This window comes from Macaca nemestrina, chromosome 11, assembly GCF_043159975.1.
Source record: "Macaca nemestrina isolate mMacNem1 chromosome 11, mMacNem.hap1, whole genome shotgun sequence".
NCBI lineage: Eukaryota > Metazoa > Chordata > Mammalia > Primates > Cercopithecidae > Macaca > Macaca nemestrina.
Window position 1 is genome coordinate 127438621 of NC_092135.1, and position 27004 is coordinate 127465624.

At 41.0% G+C, this 27004-nt stretch overlaps 1 protein-coding gene across 5 annotated transcripts in view; it reads right to left on the reverse strand.

Moving 5' to 3' along the window:
* Positions 1-7025: 7025 nt before the first annotated feature.
* The window catches only part of LOC105473962 (delta/notch like EGF repeat containing), a 363113-nt gene continuing 343134 nt past the window's right edge, over positions 7026-27004 (reverse strand). For all 5 annotated transcript variants that reach the window (XM_011728232.2, XM_071073494.1, XM_011728235.2 and 2 more), the window contains 2 exons: positions 17015-17261; positions 7026-8046 (listed from right to left, as the gene is read on the reverse strand). In XM_011728232.2, the coding sequence (XP_011726534.2) occupies positions 7935-8046; positions 17015-17261 (359 nt within the window). In that variant the 3' untranslated portion in view covers positions 7026-7934. The remainder of the gene's footprint in view (positions 8047-17014; positions 17262-27004) is intronic.

The window sequence follows — 27004 nt, forward strand, 5'->3', positions numbered from 1 at the left end:
AACAAAAACACATCTGTGGTTCACGCTAGGGCTGAAAGCCAAGTTATAACCATAGTTCAACTGCTCAGTATTAAAAATGACAGTCCAGGCATGGTGGTTTACACCTGTAATCTCAGCACTTTGGGAGACCACAGCAGGCAGATCGCTTCAGGCCAGGAATTTGAGACCAGCCTGGCTGACATGGTGAAACTCCATCTCTGCTAAAAATACAAAAATTAGCCAGGCATGATGGTGCAAGCCTGTAATCCCAGCTACTCGGGAGGCTAAGGCATGAGAATCACTGGAACCCAGGAGGTGGAGGTTGCAGTGAGCCAAGATCATTCCACTGAACTCCAGCCTGGGCAACAGAGTGAGACTCTGTCCTCAAAAATTAGAAATAAGTATAAAATATAAATGACAAAGCACAGGCTGGGAGAGGTGAATGACTCACCAAGTTTCTGTCAGCTTATTTGAGAAAGAGCTAAGATAAAAATCTAAATTTGTAAACTCCCAGCTTAGTGCCTCTCCACCTTCCCCACCCACTGCTCACTCCTATATCTATGTGTAGATGGAGAAGACATGCGTGGTTGCCTCCTATGACCACTCCCCTTCCCCATCTCAACTGCCCTTCAGTTTTGCATCGGTACTTCTCTCGCCCCACCCCTCACTGTACATTCCACTTATTTCCAGGGCCAATGACCCCTTTCCCAGCCCCAGGATAATCCCATGCCCCTCGGCAGTGATTGGTTCAGGAATCCAGGCCTTTGTCAGTGAGGGTGTGGGATTTAGCTGGCCATGAGGGATAATTCCAAAACGTGTACATGACCTAGTTTGGGCCAATGAGAGTTAATAAATATTTGAGGGAGAAATCCCCTAGCTCCTAAGAGGGAACCTCGGAGGCAATCTCTAGTTCATCCTCTGAATGTCCTGACATTCATTCAGCAAATGTTTCTTAAGCAGCTACTGTGTGCCAAGCACTGTTCCAGGCACTGGTGAAACAGTAGTGATCACAACGTGGAGCTAAAGTACTACCGGAAAAACAGAAAATAAATGCCTGAAAAAGTAACTCAATGACACGGCAGATACTAGCAAGTGTGATGGAAAATAATAATGCAGAATAAGAGAAAATGGAGTAGAGTGGAATGAGTGGGTACACAAAAATATAGGGTAGCCTGAGTATGTGAAGGCATAAATTGTCATAGCCATTCTGCCATCACAAGGGAAGCAGCCTAATGATGAAGGCATCACCCAGAGGAGAGCAGGACCAAGGAAACTGCAAATAAATGGAATAAGAGCTTCTGGATCAAGCTGCTCCTAAAGCTTGCCTCACTTCCGGACTACCAGTTATAAGATTTTCTTATGTTTTAAGTCAGTGTATGTGTTGGGTTTGCTGTCAGTGACCTGCAGCCAGAGGCATTCTAATAATTATATTAAAGGAAATGACATATGGAGAGTTTGATTTTCTTGGGAGCTTTTACTTGAGTCATTTCAAGACTGGACCAATATTTGGTTGGAAACATACTTGAGGTGCATTTGAGATAGAAGATTCTTTCCTAAGGATTGTGAGGGCAAGAACAATTGCTCTGCACAAAACAAAACAACAGATTAATTTTCTTATGGTTCTGGAGAGGGAGATGAGGACAAGAGAAGAACAAGAGAGGAAGCAGAATCTGCATATGGTGGAAGACCACCTTCTCCGTGCAATATGATCCTCTCCGTGACTCTCCCCCAAGGCCCTCAATAAAGCCTATACAATCCTTCTAAGTATTGCAGTTTGTAAGGGATTGAGATAAATTGAAATGATTGAAAAAATAATGTATCTTATTGACCAGTCCAGGCTCTCAAATAGCCAGGCCAGGTCAACAGATACACAGGATGGAAATCTTGCAGATGTTTCGCAAATAGATGTGTAAAAGTCTAGAACGCATTCCCGCTGGTTCCATATTAATGTGTGCCTTTGCCTTCCATTACAACCATGTCACCTTTCATCGTTCTCTCACATACAATCATCTATCTCCTTCTGCATTAAATCATCATGCATTTTTCTATTCAATCAATGGAAACATTTAGTAAAGGTTTGCTAAAGGTCAGCCATATGCCAAGCACTAGAGTGATACAGCTGAATAAGATAGAGTTGTCCTGAAAGAGTTCGCTGTCTCAAGTGAGAATGGAGAGAAGCATTCCCCCATACCACATGCCTACCATGTGCCATCTCTATGCTGGTTCTTAAGTATGTTACCTCACTTACACTACAGAATGTTGCTCTTGCTCTAAAGCAGAGGTCAGCCAACCTTGTCTGTAAAAGACCAGATATTAAACTTTTAGCCTTGTGCTGGCCAAAATATAAAACTGAACACGTGATATAGATACTTGTATAACATGAGAGGAGATAACATTCCACACATTTTTTATTCGTGAAAATCAAAATGTAACAATAATTGAATACAATTTATTTTTGTAATACAAGTCAACTAAGAAGAATAAAACTCTTTGTGGGGTAGGAAATATTTCACTTGATTGGGCTTCAAAGTGAGTGTGTATCGTATGGTTTGAATGTCTCTTTGTTGCTTCCAAAATTCAGGTTAAAATTTAACCCCCAATGCAACTGTGTTAGGAGGTGTGACCTTTAAAACTGAGTCATGAGGGTTGTGCCCTCACGAATGGGATTAGGCCACTGTATGAAAAGGCTTGAAGGAGGGCTTTCACTCCTCACTTTTCACCCCCTGTCCCTTCCACCATGTGAGGACGTAGTGTTTCTCCCCTCCAGAGGATGCAGCGACAATGCATCATCTTAGAATTGGAGGCCAGGCCCTCACCAGACACCAAATCTGCTGGTACCTTGGTTTTGGACATCTAGCCTCTGGCACTGTGAGAAATACATTTCTGTTCTTTATAAATTATTCGGCCTCAGGCATTTTGTTATAGCAGCACAAATGAAGTAAGACAGTTGGCTATTGTCAAATCAATTTCAAATGCTCATTTATTATAAACCACTCTCACTGCAATGAAAGGAACCAATCTCCCTGGAAAAAAATGGCTGATTCTAAGGCTGAAGCAGGGAACATACAAGATGAGCCCGGAGCATCCTGTATTGCCAGAAAGCAAGGAAGTGCTAAAATGCACACACACACAGGCACAGGCACACACACACAGGCACATGTACACACACACAGACATACACAGTGATGAAGGTATGTCAAAGGTGCCGAATAGAAGAGCTCTCCATGGCCAAAGATGGAAAATTTTGAGCACAAAAAAAAAATAAAGAAGTATTAAATTATACTCCAAACAATAACAAAAATGTCCATGAGTCCATACTAGTATAAACAAGTTATTGAATAAACAAACGAGGGAGAATAAACAAATTTCTCGTGCAGAATCCCAAATAATTGAAGTAGATACTGTATCCTTAAGGAAGTGGAGAAGCATAACTCCCCACTCCTTAAGTGTGAGCTACACATAGTGACTTCCTTCCAAAGAGTACAGTATGGAGAGAAGGGGGAAAAGGTAATTTTACAGTGGAGAAGCCTGACAAATGCTTCAGCAGGGTGATGATTAAGGTCGGCATCCACAGTAATAAATTACGTTGTTAGTATGTAAGCTTGATAAGACATGACGAACGTGGCACTTTATCTCTATGGTTGTCCTCCCCAAAACCTATAACTATGGTCTGATCATGGGTCAAACGTCATAAACATCTATATAGAGGAACATCTTAGAAAACACATAGTCCTCTTCAAGGCCATAAAAACAAGGAAAGTCTGAGAAATCATTGCAGCCAAGGTGGCCTAGGAGATGTGATGATCAAATGCAATGTGGTGTCCTAGACAGGATCCTGGAACAACCAAAAAAGGACAGTAGGTAAAAAGTAAAGAAATCTGAATGAAGTATGGATTTTAGTTCAGAGTAAGGCATCAATTCATTAATTGTGACAAATGTACCACACTCATGTAAAATGTTTATGAGGAAAACCAGACGTGGAGTATATGGGAACTTATAGTAATATCTTCACAGCTTTCCCGTAAATCAAAATCTATTCTAAAATAAAAAGTGTATTAAAAATTCACACACACAGTCACTCTTAGTTTAAGGGCTGTTCAAAAACAAGCTTTGGGCTGTATGTTGGCCTATGGGCCATAGTTTATCAATACCTGCTCAAATAAGCTACTTCCATTTCCATTTTGTAGGTGAAAAAATCTGAGGTCAAGGACTAATTCAAATCACATCAGTGTTCATCAAACCTTTGTGATAAATTGTGTAATAATTGTGATCATTGTGATATATTGTGAATAATATCAAAGTCTATGCTCTTTATTGTAGCATAGGAGAACTCTTCTTTCCCCTGCCTGAAAGCATCTGATGATTCTTCATTGACTCCATTACTCTCTAATCAGGAAGAAAAGTATTTTTAGGAGGTCCAGGAGATTTTCTTGAAGGGCCCACTGACCCACAGTCATCCCTAAAAGCAAGAGAAGCAGGAGAAGGTGACAGCTGACATTTTCAATTCTATGTTGCATCAGAAGAAGGGCAGAGAAATGGCTGTGGTGGAGGCACCCAATGGTATCTGCCAGGGTTGTTGTGAGTGGTTACTTATAATTTTAAGGTGATTTCATATATATAATTTCTTTTCTATGGTTTTATCTTTGTCCCTATAAGTAAACTGGAAAACCCTTTAACAGTAAGAATTATGACTTCAACTACCATATACCTGAAAAGTTTGTTTTGTTTGGTTTTGTTTACCTGGATTTACAACATTGTTTGAAGAAAAGATCAGTTCAGACTCCCAGACACTTCTCAGTTCTTGGAGAAAGTCACAGCCAGACAAAATTGTTCAAAAAATTTATAGCCTCATGAAATGAAGAAACAGAAGCCGGCAGGGCAGAGTTACTAAGTGACAGGGTGGGAGGCCCAGGACCCACTGTGCTAAGTGGAGACTTTGGTACCCATGTCAAAGAGGCCTACTCAACTGTTAAGACCACTTGGAAATAACGTATCTGCATGTGCCATTTTGTGGCAAGAGTAAAAACTTTGAAAAAACTCCCGAATGAGCTGGAGACACTGCTGTACCATTTCTAGATGGCAGGGATCCCTGTCATTACATGTAGTCGCTTTGGCATGTGAAGATCCACATATTAGACAACTAATTATGGCTACACTGAGTTATAAGACCACCATCAGTTCAGGAATTCTGGAGTCGTAGTTAATTTGGGCTTATCAAGTACTATTTTCACAGCTAGTGCAAAGTAACAACTTGAGACGGTGGAATTTTGACACCCTTAGAGAATGTGCTCCCTGCTCTAGGAAGACTGTTCCTCACACACATCACAATGTACTAACTGCAGATCCCAGTCACTAACCATCAAAGCAAGGGTATTACCCTACTTTGTGATAATGTCTGAATCTAAAACAAGAACAGCAGCAGCAATAACAACAGCTAACATGTGCTGAATTTTGATGGGCGCTGGAGGGAGGATTTACACGCATTCTGGCATTCAATACAATGATTCTTCAAGGGAGGCCCTATCATGATCCCCAATTTTCAAATTTTGAATCTTAGGCCCAGAGAGTTACTTGTCCAGAGTCATTACCAAGTAAATGATTGAAGTAAGATTTTAATCTACCCTGCTACAAATAAGCTGTCCTATAGTGGAGTTTCCTTCATGGTGTGCTGTGAAGTGTAATTCTATATTTATTTGTTTATTAGATGAAGGTCTGGTTCAAAACAAGCTATAAACTCGGGAGGCAGGATCTTCTGGTGGGGCTTGTGTCGGTCACCATCTGCCTGACGCAGAACAAGTGCTCAATGAGACAAATTCTTGTCATTGAATGTCCAATTGAATAAGCAAATGTCTTTAGATGCATTTGGTGGCCACTCTCAGATGGTCAGAAGGCTCTGCTCAAGATCTGAATTTGTAAGCTCCATTAATTGGCTTTCAAGAGACAAGCTGTGATGGTAAAAGACTTTAGTTTTGTAAACAAGTCCTTTAAGAGACATCGCATATAATGAATTTAAGACTTTGGGAGATTGACAATTATTTCGAAGGGTGTGATCGAAGCAGTTTGCAAAGGAAGACCAATAAGCAAAAAAGACATGGAGGCTCAGACAGTGTCCAGGGGCTCGTGGGGGTCAAGAGGCAAATGGAGTTCAACTCACACCTTTTCATGGCCCTCTCCTATCATCGATCGAGATGTCTGAGCACCACACAACCAAAGGATCTTTTACAGAAAGATGGGAGTAAATATGTCTGCACAACACTCTGCTGCATGTTCCCATAAACGTTGAACCGACCAATATTTTGTTCTTACTTTACTTACAAACACTTAACTAAAAATATTAACATATTGCACTATATCATTTAATAATCAGAAGGTGGGTAGACTGCTGTGTCATTTGTAGGATTAGGAACAGATGTTTTGAGGGTAGAGCAAGAAGGAAAAGCATCTAAATAATTTTTTTGCTTAAAACTCTCCCTCACACCTGGTTCCAGGACTTCTCTTGGCCTTACCTGACATTCCTGTGTGCAGGTAAAAATGCGTTTTTAAAAATAACTCTGGGACTTCAGAGCAGCATTTGGATACAAAATGGAACCGAATATAGGGTGCCTCTAAACTAGGCCTTCAAGTTTCTAAGAACTATGGAGCTGTTGGCTAAGGCAATTTCATTTAGTCTCCACAGGATAGCAGCATGCAAGGTATTTCTTGAGGCCACAGGTGCCTGCCCTCAATGCCTAGAAGCAGCTCCGGATTCCAGTGTGTTCACTGTCCACACGTGCTGCATTTCACTGGCAAATTCAGATATACAACTTCGGATAACAATTCTTAATTTTTTTTTTTACACTTCACACTGACAAGCACCTAGGGTGAGTTTACTGACAATTAGGAGGTCAGAAAGGCTTGCAGAGGCAAAGGAGCGGGCTCCGGCAGCCACAGAAGTACACGCCTCGGGTTATTTAATATGGTATCAACCGTGGGACTGTTTGGCAAACAATAGCAAATCCAAAACTTTTCATATACAGTTTTCAAAGAACAAAAGAGACAACTGCATCCTTGACTTGATAACATTTATTCAATATTCTTTGAAATTAGCAAGAATCAGAAGAAGCACATATCAATCAAATACAGCCACGAAAACATCCTGGAGATAAATAAAGCTGCACTATGAGAAATACTCACTACTGAAGGAACCAGTACTCTCTTATGTTTACTACCTCTTAACAACAAACGACTCGAATGTAAATTTAATTTACTCACAATATAAAACCCTTGACGTTTTAAAGAAAAATGTGGATTCAAATCAATCAGAATTTGCCTCGCTAGGCCTTTTCGTTACGTATGTTTTTGAGGCCTAGTTCGACGACTGTTACGAAAATGACAAAAACAACCTCGAAAGAATGTTTCCGCAAAGTTCAACGAAACAGTGCAGAAATAAGTTACTTACCCATGCACAGAATAAGGCAAAGGCTAATTTCATTCAGGTTAGGAATAATACATTTAACTAGTTTCTTTTCCACACAACAAACATTTCAGACTTCTTTTTAAGTAACGGGTATACTCTATTATGCATCATACGCTACGTTACATGGTTTTCCTAACTCTACTCAGAAAGCCGGCACTCAAATGTCAAACAGAAACTTCTCCTTGATTAGACTTATTCTGTAACAACCACAGAAATTAATCTGGGTCTCGTGATAGTGTCTACAGTGAAAAGAGCACACGCTAGTAGAAGCATACAGTTTAGGGAGCTGAAGGTACATTAAAACGTAGTCTATAGGTTTCACAAATTTTGTTTTTAAAATATTTTTCCCAAACTAAAAGCTGCAGAAAATTAGTTCTTAAATATGCTACTGAAAACTCTTGAGCAGCTAGCATTTTAAATTTCTTAAGCTTTTTATTTTCTTAAAAATATTTAAATGAGTGTAGTGTCTCATCTTTTTGAAAAATAATCCAAAAAAAGATTACAAATCTTTTGTTTTAATCAGTGTGACCAAGGGTTTGTCATCAGGACTGTAATCTTCATAGGCAATGGGGCTCACATCATACATTGCAGGCCGGGATTTCTTTCCAAACCTGAAATCAGAAAGGACTCTGGTCAGATAAATACTAGATCTCAAGTTTAATTACAGCAAGTGACGAGAATAATTTATATGCATGAATTAAATGAAACTGTAAAAATATATTCTCTAGCAAGTACAGAAACTTTAGACATCCTAATATTAACACTGAATGTGTATAAACATTAGTCTTTGGTGTTAGAGGCAAAAAAAAAAAATGTATTTCACAAAACGTAGAGCTCAAATTAAAGTTGGAGCTCGTAGGTTAAATCTTGGCAAAGCAGTCAAGCATGACAGCTCTACAGTAGATTTTAAGAAAATGTGTATTGATTTGTCTTTTTCTTCTGAGGCCCATAAATATTTGGAGAGGTGAGTTTATTTTATATCCACTCCAGTGCCTGGAATATAGCACAGCAGGGCAATCTTCCCCGGGCCATGGACAGACAGCCTTTCCTGTAGGATTTTCACGGGATAAGCTGTGAAGGTTTAAGGTCATCTGAGATCCCAACACAAAAGGACAGAGGTGGGAAATGACCTCAGATACAGAGGTGTCTGTCCACAAACTATGCCAGAACTCACCATTGAATCCCACCTACCTATCACCTCCCAACCCTAGCACGCAGAAGCCAACGTTTTCCTCCCAGCACAAGGCCATTGTCCCAACAGATTTGTATAGATCCAAATTGCCTCAACAGCAGGACTGACTCCCAGAAGCCAGGGGAGCCAAAATCCAATTTCAGGACTTCCTGTCAAACCAGTCGTAAGATGGCAATTATTAAAATAAAGCCAATTCAACTTCTGGGTGGTCTCTTCCCATTCAAGACCTCACCTTCCCCAAAAGCCCTGGAGTGCAACAGGATTCAAACAATCATCCACTCTAACCCATCCTCCCTCCTCCTTTGTCTGGACAACATCTTTTAACTGTTTCAAGTCCACCAGGGCTCTTTAAAAAGGCATTTTAAAAGAACCTTAAATTTTACAAGGTTCCTAGGGTGGGGCCCCTAGGAATTAAAGGGGCTGATTTGCCATGGCTCCTGTCCCAGCTCTCCTCTTTTCTTATTTTTTCCTTTGATATATTGAAAGTCTGTCTTATGTATGGAGATGGGAAGTAGAATCAAGTGAGAAAGGAGAAAACAGTGCGTTCTTCATATGATCTTTCATTTTAAACAGTCATCAATCCTGTATTCCAATCCTCTCGAATTTTACTAGCCTTGAAGAGCACAAAGGCATATGCTATGCCAGACAGACACCAGGCAAAATATGGCATTAAAGAGTTAAAGCATTCTTCCCTCAGAAAAACCCACAGCTATTACTGCAATATGACCAAAAACTTCAATAAATACTTCCTAAAATGTGAAGCCTCACTGAAAGTCCACCATTGTGCTCACATAGATGTGGGTCAGACTCTAGCCTGCAGTTTGTTTACCTAAATTGAGTGAGGTCTGCATAATCTAAGGAGAGGAAAAGTGTCCATAGAGCAAAAGTGTCAACAGGCCCATTGGGTCTTACACTTTCTCCCAAGTCCGACAATTTCCTAGGCTACTTTAAGATGCAAATATTTTGACAGTTTATTTCTCATAAAATAGCTAGATATACGACCACTAATAATAATAATTTAACAAAAAATATCCAGCAACCCAGTGAAGAGCTCTCCATATCCTAACATAGTAGGATATAGAGAGCTTTGACCTGACGGACAACAAACTATATTAACTAACTGATTAATTATTCGATTGGTTTGCTGAAAGGAAAAACCCAATTGCATATATCTTTAAAACACTCTTTTTTTTTTTTTCTTTTTTGAGATGGAGTCTCACTCTGTCATCCGGGCTGGAGTGCAGTGGTGCGGTCTTGGCTCACTGCAAGCTCTGCCTCCTTGGGTTCATGCCATTCTCCTGCCTCAGCCTCCCGAGTAGCTGGGACTACAGGCACCTGCCAATACACCCGGCTAATTTTTTTGTATTTTTAGTAGAGATGAGATTTCACTGTGTTAGCCAGGATGGTCTCGATCTCCTGATTTTGTGATTCACCCACCTCAGCCTCCCAAAGTGCTAGGATTACAGGTGTGAGCCACCACACCCAGCCTAAAACACCCATTTTTAAATATAATTTCATAGTTTGAAAAAGAACCTGCTTCCTCAGAATCTAGAATGTTAAAGCCTTTATTTTACTTAATCCATTAACAAGCTATAATTCGAAGGGCTATAAACTTGGATGTTGTCATGGAACTCAATATAGACAAGGCAGGTTTAAGGACGAGTGTCACAGTATGACAAGGCAAGGGCTGACACCACTCAAGAGTGAGCCACATGGCATGCATGTTCACAGTCGACTGAAGAGCAAGGAGCACCACTCTGTGTCCACACTGGTTAACTGAGCTGTGTGGCCCAGTCCTAATGGGATTAACTTCAAACAAGTATGGGTCATAAAGTATAATGCTAGTTACAAAGGCAGTTAAAATAAGACTAATAACCCCAGCACCAGAAGAGACAGCAGGCAGGCTTAGAACTGGAATCCCTGCATTTCAACTTACTAGCTGCTGAGAACTTTGTCCAAATTCCTTAGGAGAATTTTGGAGATTTCCACCTGAAATGCTATATCTACCATATGGAAGCTAAAATGGCCTCCTTTCTAGAAACACCATAGTTTTAAAACACACAGTACAATGAAAAGACTTTGTTTGAATCTCCTACACCTCTCACAGTGGCAGGCTTACACTTGTTGATGAACGAATGTGCATCATATCTACATTTAAAAGACTAACAGTTTATATATATATAGATATATATATATATCTCTCAGGCACTAAATCAATGTCAGAGGCTGTTTATTTTATTACAGGCATTTTTATGCAAGTGTTCATTTTTAAAATAACTACTACTTTTTATCATAAAGATACATTTTAAATGTAAAAAACAAAATAAAATTGGAAGCTAAAGAAAATTATAAAATAGACTAGGGGTTAGCAAACTGCAGTCTACAGGCCAATTCCAGCCTGATGCCTGTTTTACAAATAAAGCATGGCCTCAGTGGACCATAGTCAAGCCCATTCACACTTCCTCTGGCTGCTTTTGCACAACAAAGGCCGAGCTGAGCAGTCATGACAATATGGCCTGCAAAGTCTAGAATATTTTACAGCTCCCCGATGAAGACCATAAGAATCGCCCGTAGTGCTGCTCTCCAAATTGACAAAGTGTCAATGTGTTGTGCATTATTCTTCAGTCTGTCCATCCCTCAATCCCACATCCCTTCCATTCATTTTACAAATATGTATGAAGCCCAAAGCCCCTCTGAAAGTATTATATATAATAATTATTATTACATATTTTAACAAAATTGAGAAATACTCCGCATGCTGTTTTGAAAATGACTTTTTTCAATCAATAGTGTGTGTAATGCTTTACTCAGCATTCTTGTTAAGTAAAAAAAAAAAAATCCTACAAGTTAAAACATTAATAAGAAAATGTTTCTTCTGTGCTGAGTGGGGCGGGCTGGGTGGAGCACCCAGCATTCATAGTCACATGTTCCCACCTGAGGGAGCTCATGGCCCATGACGTGACCACAGATCATGACACGTGGGAAATGTCTGCTGATGGTCCATGAGGAAGCCAGATCTTTAAAAGACGAGAAGGAGTTGACATACTCCCTCTCCTCCTGGAAAAATAGCTCAAATATCCTAATGTGGTGGCTCCATCTACGGCTCCTTCCCAGCCCCTCGAGGGGTGATGCATTCAGCATTGTCCTTGGTGCCCACTCAACATCACATTCCATAGTCTTGTTTTCACTGATTGATCATCTCATCTCATCATCATAACAACCTCACCCAGTGAGTACATCTCATTTATCCTATATTACAGATGATGAAACAGAAACTTAGGAATAATCTTCCTAAGGTCACACCTGGTGGGAGGTGGAGCTTTCTGGCTTCCAAGCCTAGATGCTGAACACTTCGTTGCAACCTTCATGCATGTGACGACCCCGTAAACTGAAGCCCTCACTTACCCTGTGCCTGACAAGAGCCTGTGTACTGCTGCATTGAAAGGCATCACTTTCAAATCAGCACACCTTCCTTCTCATGAATAAACTCTGGCTTACAAATCTCACTTACAAGTCCTGGTTTTCTCGCTTACAAACTCTGTGACCCTTGTGTAAATTGTATTGTCTCACTAAGCCCAAATTTCTTTTGCCTATAATGGGGGACTAATGATACATGGGCCCTTACATTCTTGTGAGATGCTTGCAAATGAGTTATTTGTGAATGATTTAGCACAGTGTCTGGCCCACGGGAAGCTTTCAGTAAATGTTGGCCATCACGGAAGCACTAACAGAAACGACAGCACCAGTAATATCAGTTAGCACAGACATCTCAAACATTCTATTTGGTGACAATTCTTGGGTGTCTATTTCTTCAAAGAAACAAAAGATACCGCAACCAGTTATAAGGCAGGTCAGAGAGCTGCTAGTTCATGGTCTTCTGAAAGTCAACCACTAAAACAATGCTGCAGAGAGAATGTCAGATCTTGAGAAAGGCGAAAATTGGAAGGTTTTGAGCTATTGGGGAAAAAACTGAACATGTCCTCCATGATCTGCTTTCTGTGATCAGGCACTTCTAGCTCGTAGAGCAGTCAACTCAGTGGGACCTCAGTGTCAGAACTTGGAGAGCCCTGGTTTTGCTCCTGCTGGTCAGTTACAAGCTCTTCCCTGCCTGAGTATAAGCAAAGCAAGCATGTTGCAGATGACTCCTGGGATAAGGAAGAGAAGGAGGGGTCTCCTTCTCAACCCTACTAGGAGTTAGCACCAATGGACTCTGACATCAGAATCACCCAACATGGCCTCAGTCACTTGTGACTATCACAGGTGACCCACTCCATGTGTCCTGTGTGGCTGCTGGGCTACAGTCATTCTGATCCAATCTCACCTCCAGGATAGTAGCAGGGAGACAGCCCATAAAATGGACACTGGCTGCTGAAAACTAGGGAGAGGATAACATCAAAAGGTCTGAGTTTTTGCCAATGCCTTTCTAGGGTTTCCAGGAAATGGGAGCAAAGAGGGCCAACCAGCCCGAGACCCAGCCATGGCCTCTACACAGCTATGCTGTAGAAACCACACGTTGGAGCTGAATAAACGTTCAGAAGAGAAATTTTCCTAAAGGGAAGGTATTGTTTTAATGTCAATAGTTTTATCTGCAGTCACTGGTGCATGCAGAAGCTTGTCCGTTAGGAATTACGCAGTAAATATTTTTGATATAAATCAGCACCAAATGAGAGCCAGGTTTGTAAATGCTTTCAAGTTTATTCTTTCCTTCCAAGAGTATTCAGTTAAATATCTTCCCCATGGGCCATATGAGCAGAAGGCTCAGAGGAATCTATCTTAAGCTATTCTAGGGCTGAAATAAAACACTCCTCTTAGCCCTGGAGGATCGTAGCCATGGATGCTTGTAGGGGCAGAGGAATCTGAATTGTAGGGTCTCCCCACACATGAGAATATAACGCCATGGATTCTGCTCCCTCCTGGTGAATGAAGCCCTTCCAGGAATGACGACAAGAGAAAACCGTCTTGGGCACCGAAGAAACTTGTCAATTCTCTGCTCCCTTTTTTTTTGGGGGGGGTGGGGGTGGGCAGAGTCTCCCTCTGTCACCCAGGATGGAGTGACAGGGTTTCACCGTGTTAGCCAGGATGATCTCGATCTCTTGATCTCGTGATCCGCCCGCCTCGGCCTCCGAAAGTGCTGGGATTACAGGAGTGAGCCACCGTGCCTGGCCTTCTCTGCTCCTTTTTACGTTCTTCATCTCCAATCCAGCAATTTCAGGATTCTGCAAATGTTCCTCTAGGCTGGGGCCACTTACTGAGTTGGTGCCCTGGGATGAGTCTACCTCTCAAGCCGGTCAAGGCACCCTATTCCAATCCCTAACTGAGATCATCCATTCATTTCAAACCTCAAATGTTAGTGAGGTCTACTACCTGCCAGGACCCACTGGAGATACAGAAATAAAAGCTACTGCCTTTTATTTACAGGGTCGTGGAGTAAAGAGTCAAATAAACAATTAAGGTGGGGCTTGCAAGGGTTGGTATCAGGGCTTCCTGGATGTTGTATTGCCTCAGTTGGCTGTGAAAGGAAGGCGCTAAGATGAGCAGCCATGCAGGGCCCGAGTTGGAGGAAGGTTGAGTTCTCTGTCCTCTCTCGCAGTTACATAAGCAAGACTGGGTGCAGCTCCCACCTCAGCACTGGTGCAGATGCTCAGGGTCTCCCAAGTTCTCCTTCCCACTGTCTCCTCCCCATGGAAACTGAGTTCTGGCTTTTGCTTCTATTAGAATGACAAGATCACTGTAAGATCTGAGAATTGGGTTTGGGGGATTTCTTTTAGAGAAAGCAAACTCTTCAAACCTCTTAGCTTGTATGCCATTCAGATAGAATGATTTGGGTTTTCTCACCTCTCTCTGTCTCTGACTCTCTCTCTCTTTTTATTTTTTTTTATTTTTTTTTTTAAGCTAGAGTCTTGCTGTCTCACCCAGGCTGGAGTACAGTGGTGTGATCTCAGCTCACTGCGACCTCCACCTCCCAGGGTTCAAGTGATTCTCCTGCCTCAGCCTCCAGAGTAGCTGGGATTACAGTGCTTATCTTTGTCATTGCTGTTATCATTCAGTTAGGTAGATATAAGAAAACATCAATGATATTTCACTTTTACTTCTTATCATTCCCACTGTAACCAGAATCTGAAGCTACACTTTCCCAATAAGTACCTGGTAAAAGCTCAGTAGAAATTCAAAAGAAATACAGAACCCATTGATGAAGGACAAAAAATCTCAGCGTAGAAGGGCAGACATGTCCTGAAGGAGCACAGCTGTGAAGGTGACTGCAGCTGGCTCTCAGGCTGCCTGATTTGGAACTTTGGAAATGAGGTGGAGTCACAGAGACAGTACCCAGGAAGGATGTTCAACCTCTACGGGCCTGCCCAGATCAGATGAAAGAAAGTCCTTGAAGGAAACAAGATGGAGATGAAAAGGACGGCAAAGAGAAAGGATGTGGATATGTGCTGTTGAGATAGAAACCCCAGGGTTTTTTGTTTTTGTTTTGAGACAGAGTCTCCATCTGTCAACCAGGCTGGAGTGCAGTGGCGCCATCTCGGCTCACTGCAACCTCCAACTCCCAGGTTCAAGTGATTCTCCTTCCTCAGCCTCCCGAGTAGCTGGGATTTCAGGTGCCCGCCACCACGCCCAGCTAATTTTTGTATTTTTAGTAGAGACAGGGTTTCATCAAGTTGGCCAGACTGGTGTTGAATTCCTGACCTCCAGTGATCCACCTGCCTTGGCCTCCCAAAGTGCTGGGATTATAAGTGTGAGGCACCACACCTGGCCAAGTCTTCTCATGTCTTGACCGACACCAACATAGGACATCCCAGGGTAGATCATACAGCTACCAGTTCCCTTGAGCCCCAATTTGAAGGCACCAAGCTCAGCCCACTCTTCACTACAGCACACTTACTTTCTGAATTTTGTGCTTGAGATTATTCAATCAGCAAAAGAAGAGATGGCTTACTTCAACAAACAATATTGCTATTTTTGGAACACGCACTCTGCAAAAGTCAGTAAAATGTGATCTTCGTTTATTGTTTTATGTTATGTAATAGATTTGGAGAAGTAAATATGGGGTTAGCTGTTTATACCATCTTTAATATTTGTAATGGATGCTGGGCTTAATACCACAGTGATGGGTTGATCTGTGCAGCAAGTCACCATGGCACAAGTTTACTTATGTAACAAACCTGCTCATCCTGTGCATGTACCCTGGAACTTAAAACAAATGTTGAAGGAAAAAGTATATATATTTGTAATTTAATATGACTGCCATAACTCTCCAAGGAGGGAGAGTTATACCTTTATATAGTTGAGGGAGCTATATTTGTGGAAAGTTAAAAGATCTGTCTAAATCATGCTGCTATAAAGACACATGCATACGTATGTTTATTGCAGCACTATTCACAATAGCAAAGACTTGGAATCAACCCAAATGTCCATCAGTGACAGACTGGATTAAGAAAATGTGGCTCATATACACCAAGGAATACTATGCAGCCATAAAAAAAGGACGAGTTCGTGTCCTTTGTAGGGACATGGGTGCCGCTGGAAACCATCATTCTCAGCAAACTATCGCAAGGACATAAAATCAAACACCACATGTTCTCACTCATAGGTGGGAATTGAACAATGAGATTACTTGGACACAGGGAGGGGAACATCACACACCAGGGCCTATTGTGGGGAAAGAGGAGGGGGAAGGGATAGCATTAGGAGATATACCTAATATAAATAGTGCAGCACACCAACATGGCACAGGTATACTTATGTAACAAACCTGAACGTTGTGCACATGTACCCTAGAACTTAAAGTATTAAAAAAAAAAAAAAAAAAAACAGATCAATCTAAACTATGGAGTCAGGTAATGGAGTCATTAAGACTCAAAGCTATACCTCACCAGAACTTACACTCTTTCTATGACACCACATTAACTCCTTGTCCCTCTGGAGTCTTTCTTCCAGAAAAGGATACTGATTTATAAATATTCACTCTAAAAGTAGAAAGATAGCTCTTTATCCTTCTTTCACTAGGCCCTTAAGTCAAATGAAATCACTAAATGTTGACTGTTTGAAGAGCAACACAGCAAAAGACATTCCCCCAAAAAATTCATCAAAAAAGTTTTTAATACACAGTGATTACAAATCAGATATTTATAGTCACAGAGCAACCCAAATTAGATGAACAAATATATTCAATGTAAACAAAGCAAAAGGAAAAGCTAGCAGCGAATTAAAAGGAGTTTGCTTATCAAGTGGCCGAATGATCTATCCCCAAATACAACATGGAACCTATGTTTCATTCTTTAAAATCTCCTCTTTGCAGATGGAAAGTCCTGTGTATAACATGACCCTGTTCCTAAGAACGCACATGTGAAGGCAGCATTCCCCACGCCGCCCCCGCAGCCCACCTGGCATGCCGGATGGATGCAATGGCATTGCTGAACTCGCTGTCGATGCTGCGGCAGTTGTAGAACTCCTCGTAGGCTGGCCTAGAAGAACCCTGGTACTCGATGCGGCTGATGCGGCAAATCCCCACAATCAGGATGATCAGCATGAGGATGAAGGCCACGCAGAGGGCTCCGATGATGATGTAGAGGGAGTGCCGCGGCATGTTGGTGAGGCTCTCTGCCATGTGCCCGGACTTCCACTGGAGGTCTGCAGGCAAAAATAAGCAAATGGCTGGGTTTGAGTTGTGACCTTTGAGAATATGAAAGCCTTTTTCATCTTTGCATAGATAACTTAAAACCTAAGGGCCATTTAAACTTGGAAGAATTATTTTCTATGGATTATCCAGACCCAGGGTTAATATCCTTACGACATAAGGACTTCTTAAGAATCATTAAGAAAAACCAGAGGCTGGGCATGGTGGCTTATGGTTGTAATCCCAGTACTTTGGGAGGCTGAAGTAGGTGGATCACTTGAGGTCAGGAGTTTGAGACCAGCCTGGCCAACATGGTGAAACCCCATCACTACTAAAAATACAAACATTAGCTGGGCATGGTGGTGGATGCCTGTAATCACAGCTACTCGGGAGGCTGAGCCAGGAGAATCACTTGAACCCAGGAGGCAGAGGTTGCAGTGAGCCAAGATCACACCACTGCACTCCAGCCTGGGTGACAGAGTGAGACTCTGTCACCAAAAAAAAAAAAAAAGAAAGAAAGAAAAACCAGAAATACGCCACAGAAAAACAAAGGATATAAGGAGGAATTCATTTAAAAAAAATACAAATAGAAAGTTACTTGGTTTCAAAATTACAAAAAAGTGCAATTCCTCTATCAGCTCCCAAATATTGCTTTAAAATTATAACCACAGTTGGCAAGGGTACCCAGAAATGAGTTGATATGAAACCCTTTCATTTACTAATTAGCATATGCTCTGACCCAGATATTCCCATTTTAGGATGTATGCTGGGGAAGTAGCCCAGGAAATGTAGCCTTATGTGTGAAGATGCTCATCTTTAAGATGCTATCACAATTTTTAAATGTTATCACCTATTACATATTTAGAAAAAGTCTCAGAAAATCACACAGACAACAATGTACTCACTGCTCAGTTAATAAATGTTAATATTTTACCACTTTTCTTTAGATTTATTTCAGATAGTTTTTAAAAAATAAAATAAAATATGGCTGGGCATGGTGTCTCACACTTGTAATCCCAGCACTTTGGGAGGCCAAGGCAGGCATATTGCTTTGAGCTAAGGAATTTTAGACCAACCTGAGCAGTATGGCAAAACCCTTTCTCTACAAAAAATACAAAAATTAGCCAGGCATAGTGGCACACGCCTGTGGTCCTGGTTACTCAGGAAGCTGAGGCTAGAGAATTGCTTGAACCTGGGAGACGGAGGTTGCAGTGAGCTGAGATCATACCATCACACTCCAGTCTGGGCAACAGAGTGAGACCCTGTCTCAAAAGAAGAAAAACACACACACACAAATATAACTAGAGTTCCCTCACCCCACACTCTCTCTCCATTCCACCAGCAACAACATAATTTATAAAGGTCAAAAAATAAAAACCTAAATATTTAACACTCAGTGAGATGAAAAGATATCCACTAAACAACAAAAGAATAAAAGCCTGTTACCAAACAGGATCTACTTGGACAGTACAATAATTTGACAATATCTTATGAGTTTAAAATGTCTATATACACATTGAAAAGGTCAGAAGGATAGTATGATAATGATGGCAAACATACACTGATTTCTTAGTATAAACTAAGCTCTTTAAAAACAGCTCATTTAATCATCATAACCACCAGAAGATATATTATCCTCTCTCCCCACTTTACAAAGGAGGCCTAGAGAATTGACATCACTTGGAGTGAATGCCTCTGATACTAGTCAGGATCTGAGGTCTTGGCCTTTGCACAGCAAAATACTAACAACAGTGATCTCTAAAAGACAGAATTAAAAATGATTATTTTCCTCTGTATACTTCTGAGTCTTTTCCAGCGTTTTAAAAATAAGAATGTATTTCTTTTCCGATAAAGAAATAAGCAATCCATCATTTAAATAAGACATTTGTACGATCATCTTCCAGCATAAGAGTGGAAATAGGATCAGCCTTGGGATCACACCAACCTTGCTTTCAATCTCAGCTCCTACATTTACTTGATCTTGAGTTTCCGTTTCTTTGTTTGTAAAATGGAAACAACAACATATACCCCATTGGCTTGCTGCAGCATGAGTTAGAAAACATGTTTTAAAAATATTTAAAACTTTTTAACTTTCTAAAAAGTTAAAAAAAAAAAAAAAAGTTTTAACTTTCTAAAAAGTTTTAAAAAACAAGTTTTAACTTTCTGAAAAAGTTAAAAAGTCCACTCCCGGACACGTGATGGTGGTCCCCAAAGACGAGCAGCTGTGGTGGTGGAGGAGGGAAGGATAAAGGGTCACATGCTCTGAGTTGAGGATTATTGAGCATGGCCCTGTGTCCTTCCTAAGAACACTAATCTGTATTAGCAGGAAAAACTGGAAGGACAGGATGTAATCTCTCTGCTTGGCATAGGTCAAGAACATCAAGTTATTTCCTGTTTATGGAACTGCACCCAAATGAAATGCTCTAGATAGTGTATACAGTATTTGAAAGGAAATTGTGGAAATTTTAAAGAGCTAGGTAAGACCAAAGAGAAGCTGAACTCATATGGAAAAAAGGATGCTTTCTATACTCACACCACCACCACCACCACTCCACACTTCCCCACCCACACCAGGACATCATTTTCATGGTAGAATTCCAAGTGCCTGCAAGTGAGATTCAGAGGTTAGTGGAAACAGAAATGAGCCTGTCTTTCCATGAAATCCACAGGACTCTTTTCACTGTTCCATTATCGGAGAGAGTATTTGTGGCCTCTGGATACTCACACCCTCATCTAGCTGTATCTTCAGTCATCATAGATCTAAGATCACAATTAGCTATTCCTTACCTTGAAAAGTTGCAGTCAGTCTGAAGAAGAGCACAGATAGACACCCAAACGGGGGCCAGGCCTGCAGACCCACTTTCTAGAAGCTAACAGAAAAATAACCCATGTGCCCAGCCTGGATGCTTCCTGAGAATTTGAGAACAGATGAATAATGCGATTTCTAAGTTCACATCCAGACCCTCCTGAATATTTCACCAAAACCTTTGAAGCCTGGTTTGTCATTTGAGTCTGCCTGCCTGAGCTCATAAGGCCCGTGGAGCTTAGTAAAACTAAATGACCATTAGTGCATTGACTGCTTCATCTAAGCCAACTCACACACAGGCAAGACAAAGTAACATAAATCAACAGAAACAAATAGTCACAATGGAAGGGAGAAGGTGTTTTCGGAAACCAGAACCAAGGCTCAATCCCCAAATCTGCAGCCATCTCATTTGGCAATACCTGGTGTGCATGGAGAGAGACAACTCATTTTTCTGGCTGAAAAAGCAAGCGTGATTCACTTCATTTCCAAGTATTATAACATTCTCTAAAAAATTCAGTTGCAGGCAGGAGTCCAACACTCAGCAGAGTATGTTATAACATCCATTTAGCATCAACACAAGGGCAGCCAGTACTATGTTTCTCCTCCAACTCGGTAGAGTGCTCAGATCTGATCACTATGGAAGATCACACGAGTTCTTGATGAGTTCTTGCAGTCTATGCATAAGCTTCATAGAATTAACTTACACAACACATCAATTGTGTATACACAGTGAGTGCACAACCACATGGCCACTAAAGTGAAAAAAACAACCATACTGGGCTATGTGCACAATGCGGTGTCCCAGGTCTGACTGCCTGCATTTATGACCATCTGCTCCATTTCCCAAAACTCTGTATTCCAAACTGTTGGGACTTTTGGAAAAACTTTCTCAAGATTTATCGTAAAAGCTCTGCTTTCCTCCCTCCCCCTGCCCTTTTCTTTAAAGCTAGATTCCACCTCATTGTCATCTAAAACTTTTTTGATAGAAATGACTGTGGCTGCTTTATAGGCTAATTGGTTTAGTAGCTGGGATGGATCTGGCTAAGTCCAACGCTAGGTCTGAGAGGCAGCAAATTTATCTATGCCAGGTGCCTGCAACCACCATCTCTCAGTCCAGATGCTATCCTCATAAGTCATTGCTTTGCTGCATCCCAGGAGCCCCATCACATGAATCGTTGACTACTTTGGCTACAGCGTGGCACAGGGAAGAATTGTGAACCGGAATGTGCCAGATGGGTTCATCTCATCAGCACCAGCAGGTGCATGACCAGGAATGCATATGCACGAGCTGCTCAAGAAAAATGTCACACTTGTGAGTCTGATGGATCATTTTCATTTTTTTAAACTAAATTAGTTTGAGGTTTTGTATTTTCCAAAGTGCCTTTGCATTAAACATTTCAGTTGGTCCTAAACAAACACCTTGAACTAGGCAGAGGTACTAGACTTGGAGCAGCTGCTCAAGGTGAGGCAGGCAGTCAGTGGCCAAGCTGAGAATAAAATCAGACCCACCTCCACTCTGCCAAAAATAGACTCCAGTCAATTTGTACATTGAGTCTAAAATACATAGCCCATATCTATTTTTTAATTTACCTAGATGAATGTAGCTAGACTAGTTAATTTACTTACCTATGTTATTTTGAAAAAGAGCAAAAGTGAGACTGTGTCTTATGAAGATGTTACTTAGCTTAATAATTTTTAAGACTACTCGTTGCCTAGAACAATCTTGAGGAGGGTTGTCAATTACTTTGTTTTCTATAGCTAAAGGTTAGCAGGACAATCAAAGCAGTCAGTGAAACTGAAAAAAGATTAACAACCCTTGTTAATCTCCAGAAGAGGAATGAACATGAAAAGGGAATGAAAGAGATCATCTCCTTTATGGGATCCATTCACTGAGCACTTTAATTAAGGACCTACTTTGTGCCAGGCACAGTGCCGAGTGACAGGGATGGAAAGTAAGGGAAAATAGAGAGAAAAGTAGGCTCATGTAGTTTCCAGTTTTCTGACGGATGCAGGGGTCAGGCAAATGATCCCCAAAACAAAGTAAAAGTACAACTGTGCTATGTCTACAAGAGACAAGCTCTTCAGCGCAGCAGGAGGACAGGGGATATTTCACGGCACTGACTGTCAAGAGAGCTTGCACAACAGGAACCCTTAGGGAGTTAGGTTCTAAGTATGAGTGGGCAGTAACCAGGGACAGGCAAGAGCAGAGGGAAGACTGCACAGGCAAAGAACCAGAGTGAGCACAGGCCTGTGGGAGGGACTGAGGGAGCAGAACAAGGGCTGGAAGGAGAACAGCGAGACTGCTTGAGAGAGAGGCAGAGAGTGGCCGCAGCAAGGAGAAGGGATCTCTTTACAGGGTAGGGCAGTGTGGCCTTGGGTCTTTACTCACTTATTTATTTTAATAGGAGCTTGGCACAGTCAGGGTTGGAAAAAGTGGGAGGGAGGGTCTGAGTGTTCCAATTTGCACTTTGAAAAGATCCTTCTGGCTGTGCATGAAGAAAGGATTTGAGGAACAAGGACAGAGGCCAGTTCAGAGGCTCCTGCAGGATGGGGCAGAGTTAGTGGTAGCTTGACCTGTAGTGATGGGCATGGAGACAGAGAGAGGGGAATGGATGTGAGTGCTGTGTTAGGGGGGAATCCACCAGACTAAATGCAGCTCATACAGATAGGCCAATGAGGGGAGAGAAACCAGGACAACTCTCGGTTTCCTGGCTTTTATCGCTGGATGGATGAGGTGCTGTAGCCGAGTGAGACAACCAGGTTGGAGAGGAAGATCCTGAGTTTGGTTTTATACATGTTAAATTGATGGTACCAATTCTGGACACGGGCTTTGGGAAAGAACATATGACTAAATCCTCAAAAGCAATCGCAACAAATGCAAAAATTGACAAGTGAGACCTAATTAAACTAAAGAGCACAGCAAATAAACTATTGACAGAGTAAACAGACAACCTACAGAAGAGGAGAAAATATTTGCAAATGATGCATCCAAGAAAGGTCTAATATCCAGAATCCATAAGAAACTTAAACACTGAACAAACAAAAAACAAATAGCCTCATTCAAAAGCAGGATATATGAACAGACACTTCTCAAAAGCAAGCTTATAAGTGGCCAAAAAACATGAAAAAAGGCTCAACATCAGTAATTATCAGAGAAATGCAAATCAAAACCACAATAAGATAACCATGTCCCACCAGTCAGAATGGCGATGATTAAAAAGTCAAGAAACAACAGATATTGGCAAGGCTGAGAGAAAAAGGGAATACACTGTTGGTGGAAGTGTAAATTAGTTCAGCCACTGTGGAAAGCAGTTTGGAGATTTCTCAAAGAACTTAGAACTACCACTCAACTCAGCAATCTCATTACTGGGTACATATCCAAAAGAAAACAAATTGTTCTACCAAAAAAACACAGGCACTTGCACGTTCACTGCAGCACTATTCACAATAGAAAGATACAGAATCAACCAAGGTGCCCATCAATGGTGGATTAAATAAAGAAAAAGTGGTACATATACAGCATGGAATACCATGCAGCCATAAAAAAAGAGTGAAATAATGGCCTTTGCAGCAACATGGATGCAGCTGAAGGCCATTATCCTAAGTGAATTAACATAGGAGCAGAAAAACAAACACCACATATTCTCACTTATAAGTGGGAGCTGGCCAGGCACGATGGCTCACACCTGTAATCCCAGCAGTCTGGGAGGCCCTAGTGAGTGGATAGCTTTGATCTTAGGAGTTCCAGACCAGCCTGGCCAACATGGTGAAACCCCATCTCTACTAAAGATACAAAAAAAATTAGCCAGGTGTCATGGCACATTCATGTAATCCCAGCTACTTGGAAGGCTGAGGCACAAGAATGGCTTGAGCCTGGGAAGTGAAGGGTGCAGTGAGCTGAGATCTCACCAGTGAACTCCAGCCTGGGTGACAGGGTGAGACCCTGTCTCGAGAAAAAAAAAGAAAAAAAGGAGCTAAACATCGGTTACTTGTGGACATAGAGGCCACAACAGTAGACATTAGGGAGGAAGGAAAGGGAGCGGGGAAATGGTTAAAAAACTAATGGGAACTATAGTCAGTACCTGGGTGACAGGATCATTCATATCCCAAACCTCAGCATCATACAATGTACCCAGGTAAAAACCTAAACATGTACCCCTGAATCTAAAATAAAAGTTGAATAAACAAATAAATTGGAAGTACTTTTAAGACACCCAAGCAGTTATGTCTAATAGTTAAATTTTGATGTTTAGCTCATCATTTTGGTTAATAAGAGCTGATATTTATTGAGGGCTCAATGTGTACTGGACACTAAGTGTTAAGGTGCTAACTCACCTATTCCTCCTATAATGCTTTGAGGTAGACACTGTTATTACATTCATTTTATATAGAAGCAACTGAGACTAAGAGGGAAGCTATGTGCCCAGGGTTACACAGATAGTAAATGGCAGTCCCTGAGTTTAAGCCCAGCTGCTCTGGTTCTAAAGCCACACACTTCAATCAATAAGGAATGTTTTCCAAACTGTAGATCGTAGAAATCAGTGTAATGGGGCCAGACTCACATTTAAAAACAAAATTTAGAGAACTATTTCAGAGTTTGTCACACTTATAAAAAGTTAAGTATTATTTTACATTGTGTGTGTTTGTGTGTATATTAGTCTGTGTGTTACATGCAGCGTCAAGATGTAAAACATACTACTTATTGTGGGTTGCACTCAAAAGGCATGAAAAGCATTTCCCTATGCTGTACACATCCATAAGTACTCTTCAGAGAGACAATGGAAAGTTCCTCCTCATGAGATTCTTTGGAATAAAATAGTCAAGATTACATCAATAACAACTACCTATCTATATAATGTCTGTGGTCCTACAATATTCTGTACTTGTAGAAAATTGGTTATTAACCCAAAAGTATCTAATTTACCAAGATTCCATCAGAGATGGGAAATTTCATTTTCAGCAGATGCCCAGAGACTTCTAGTTGTTCAAAGAGAAAGACAGCTGATGATAATAATTAAGGCAATCATTTATTAAGTACCTAGTATGTACCAGTCACTGAACAATATTGGTTACATTTACTATCCCATTTATCAAGGCCTAAGGCTCAGAGACCTTGTTTTCTGGCCCAAGGATAAATACCTGAGCTAGAATTCAAAACCAGCTCAACTCACAGAATTGAGTTATCAACCACAAAACTCCACAACAGCATTCTTTCCGCTCAATCAGTATGCTTTCCCCACATCTAGCCTCAGTCCCTCCCTGAGAAGTAGAGGATGCATTCCTGGTGTTCCAAGTATGTACTAAAGGTAATTATGGATTCAGTGGGATTTGCAAGTTACCCTTGGACCCCACCACCATTGCTTTGGAGGGGAAAAGTTCTAAAAGGCAAAAAGCCAACTTATAATGAAATGCTCATGAAAAGTTAAAAGGTAATCACCAATCAAAATCAAAATATTAAATGCAAAAACTCTTTGACAATTTTATCTTTGAGAATTTCTGTTATTGATATTCTCACATAAGTAAGCACAAAGATGCTGCTACAATCTGAATGTATGTGACTCCCAAGTTTAAATGTTGCAACCTAATTGATACAGTTAGGCACTGTGTCCCCACCCAAATCTCATCTTGAATTGTAGTCCCCATAATCCTCATAATCCCCACATGTTAAGGGAGTGACAGGTGGAAGTAACTGAATCATGGGGGCGGCTCCCCCATCCTGTTCTCATGATAGTGAGTTCTCACGAAATCTGATGGTTTTCTAAGGGGTTCTTCCCCATTCACTCAACAGTTCTCCTTCCTGCCAACTTGTGAAGAAGGTGCTTTGCTTCCCCTTCGCTTTTTGCCATGATTGTAAGTTTCCTGAGACCTTCCCAGCCATGCTGAACTGTAAATCAATTAAACCTCTTTCCTTTATAAATTACCCAGTCTCAAGCAGTTCTTTATAACAGTATGAAAACAAACTAATACACTAATTGACAAAGCGATAGTATTAAGAGATGTAGTCTTTGGGAAGTGATTAAGTCATGAGGGCTCTGCCTTCATGAAGTAGGTTAATGTCCTTATAAAAGAGGCCCAAGAGAGCCACCTTGCCCTTCCACCATGTGAAGACACTGCCAGAAGGCCCTATCTATGAGGAATGGACCCTCATCAGACACTGGATCTGCCAGTGCCTTGCTCTCAGACTTCCCAGCCTCCAGAACTGTGAGCAATTACTTACTGTAAGGTATTTTGTTATAGTATCCCAAGCAAACTAAGACAGGTGCATATATATAAGAATATTCATTCTAGTATTGCTTTAAATAGCAAACCCCTCCAAATGTATTATCTATCAATGGGGGTCTGATTAAATAAATTTTAGAGATGCTAAAGAATGGAAATACCATGTGACATTTTAAAAAGTGACATAGATCTGCATAAGATAGTGTGGGTGCACCTTCAGGATATACTGTTACACATAAAAGCAATATGTTGAAGAGTGTGTATAAAACTCTCATTTGTACAGGAGAAAATAGGAACTTTTCTATTGACTGACGCATCTAGAAGAATACGCAATAAATGTCTAACAGTAGTTACCTTTAAGGAGTGAGGTGGGGATCTGGATAAAGAGAGATATTAATTAATTTTATTTTTTAAACGTCTTGGTTTATATAAAAATGAGAACCAAAGAAGCCAACCTATTTGTATACTAAGAACTGCCCATATAATATAATCATTGGATAAGTTTCTTTAACTATTATTAAATTCTATCTATTATTAAAGGAAGAGGCCCAAGACATCCATCTATACTTCACACTCTGGTCCCAGGAGGAGTTACATTCCCTTTCCCTGGTTGTCTAGACGTGGCTGTGCAAAGCCTTACAGCGACTCATCATATATTGAAACCTGCCCTCAGATTACAAGCTCCCAAAGGAAGGGGATGTTTCATTAACCCTTATATCCCAGAACTACACT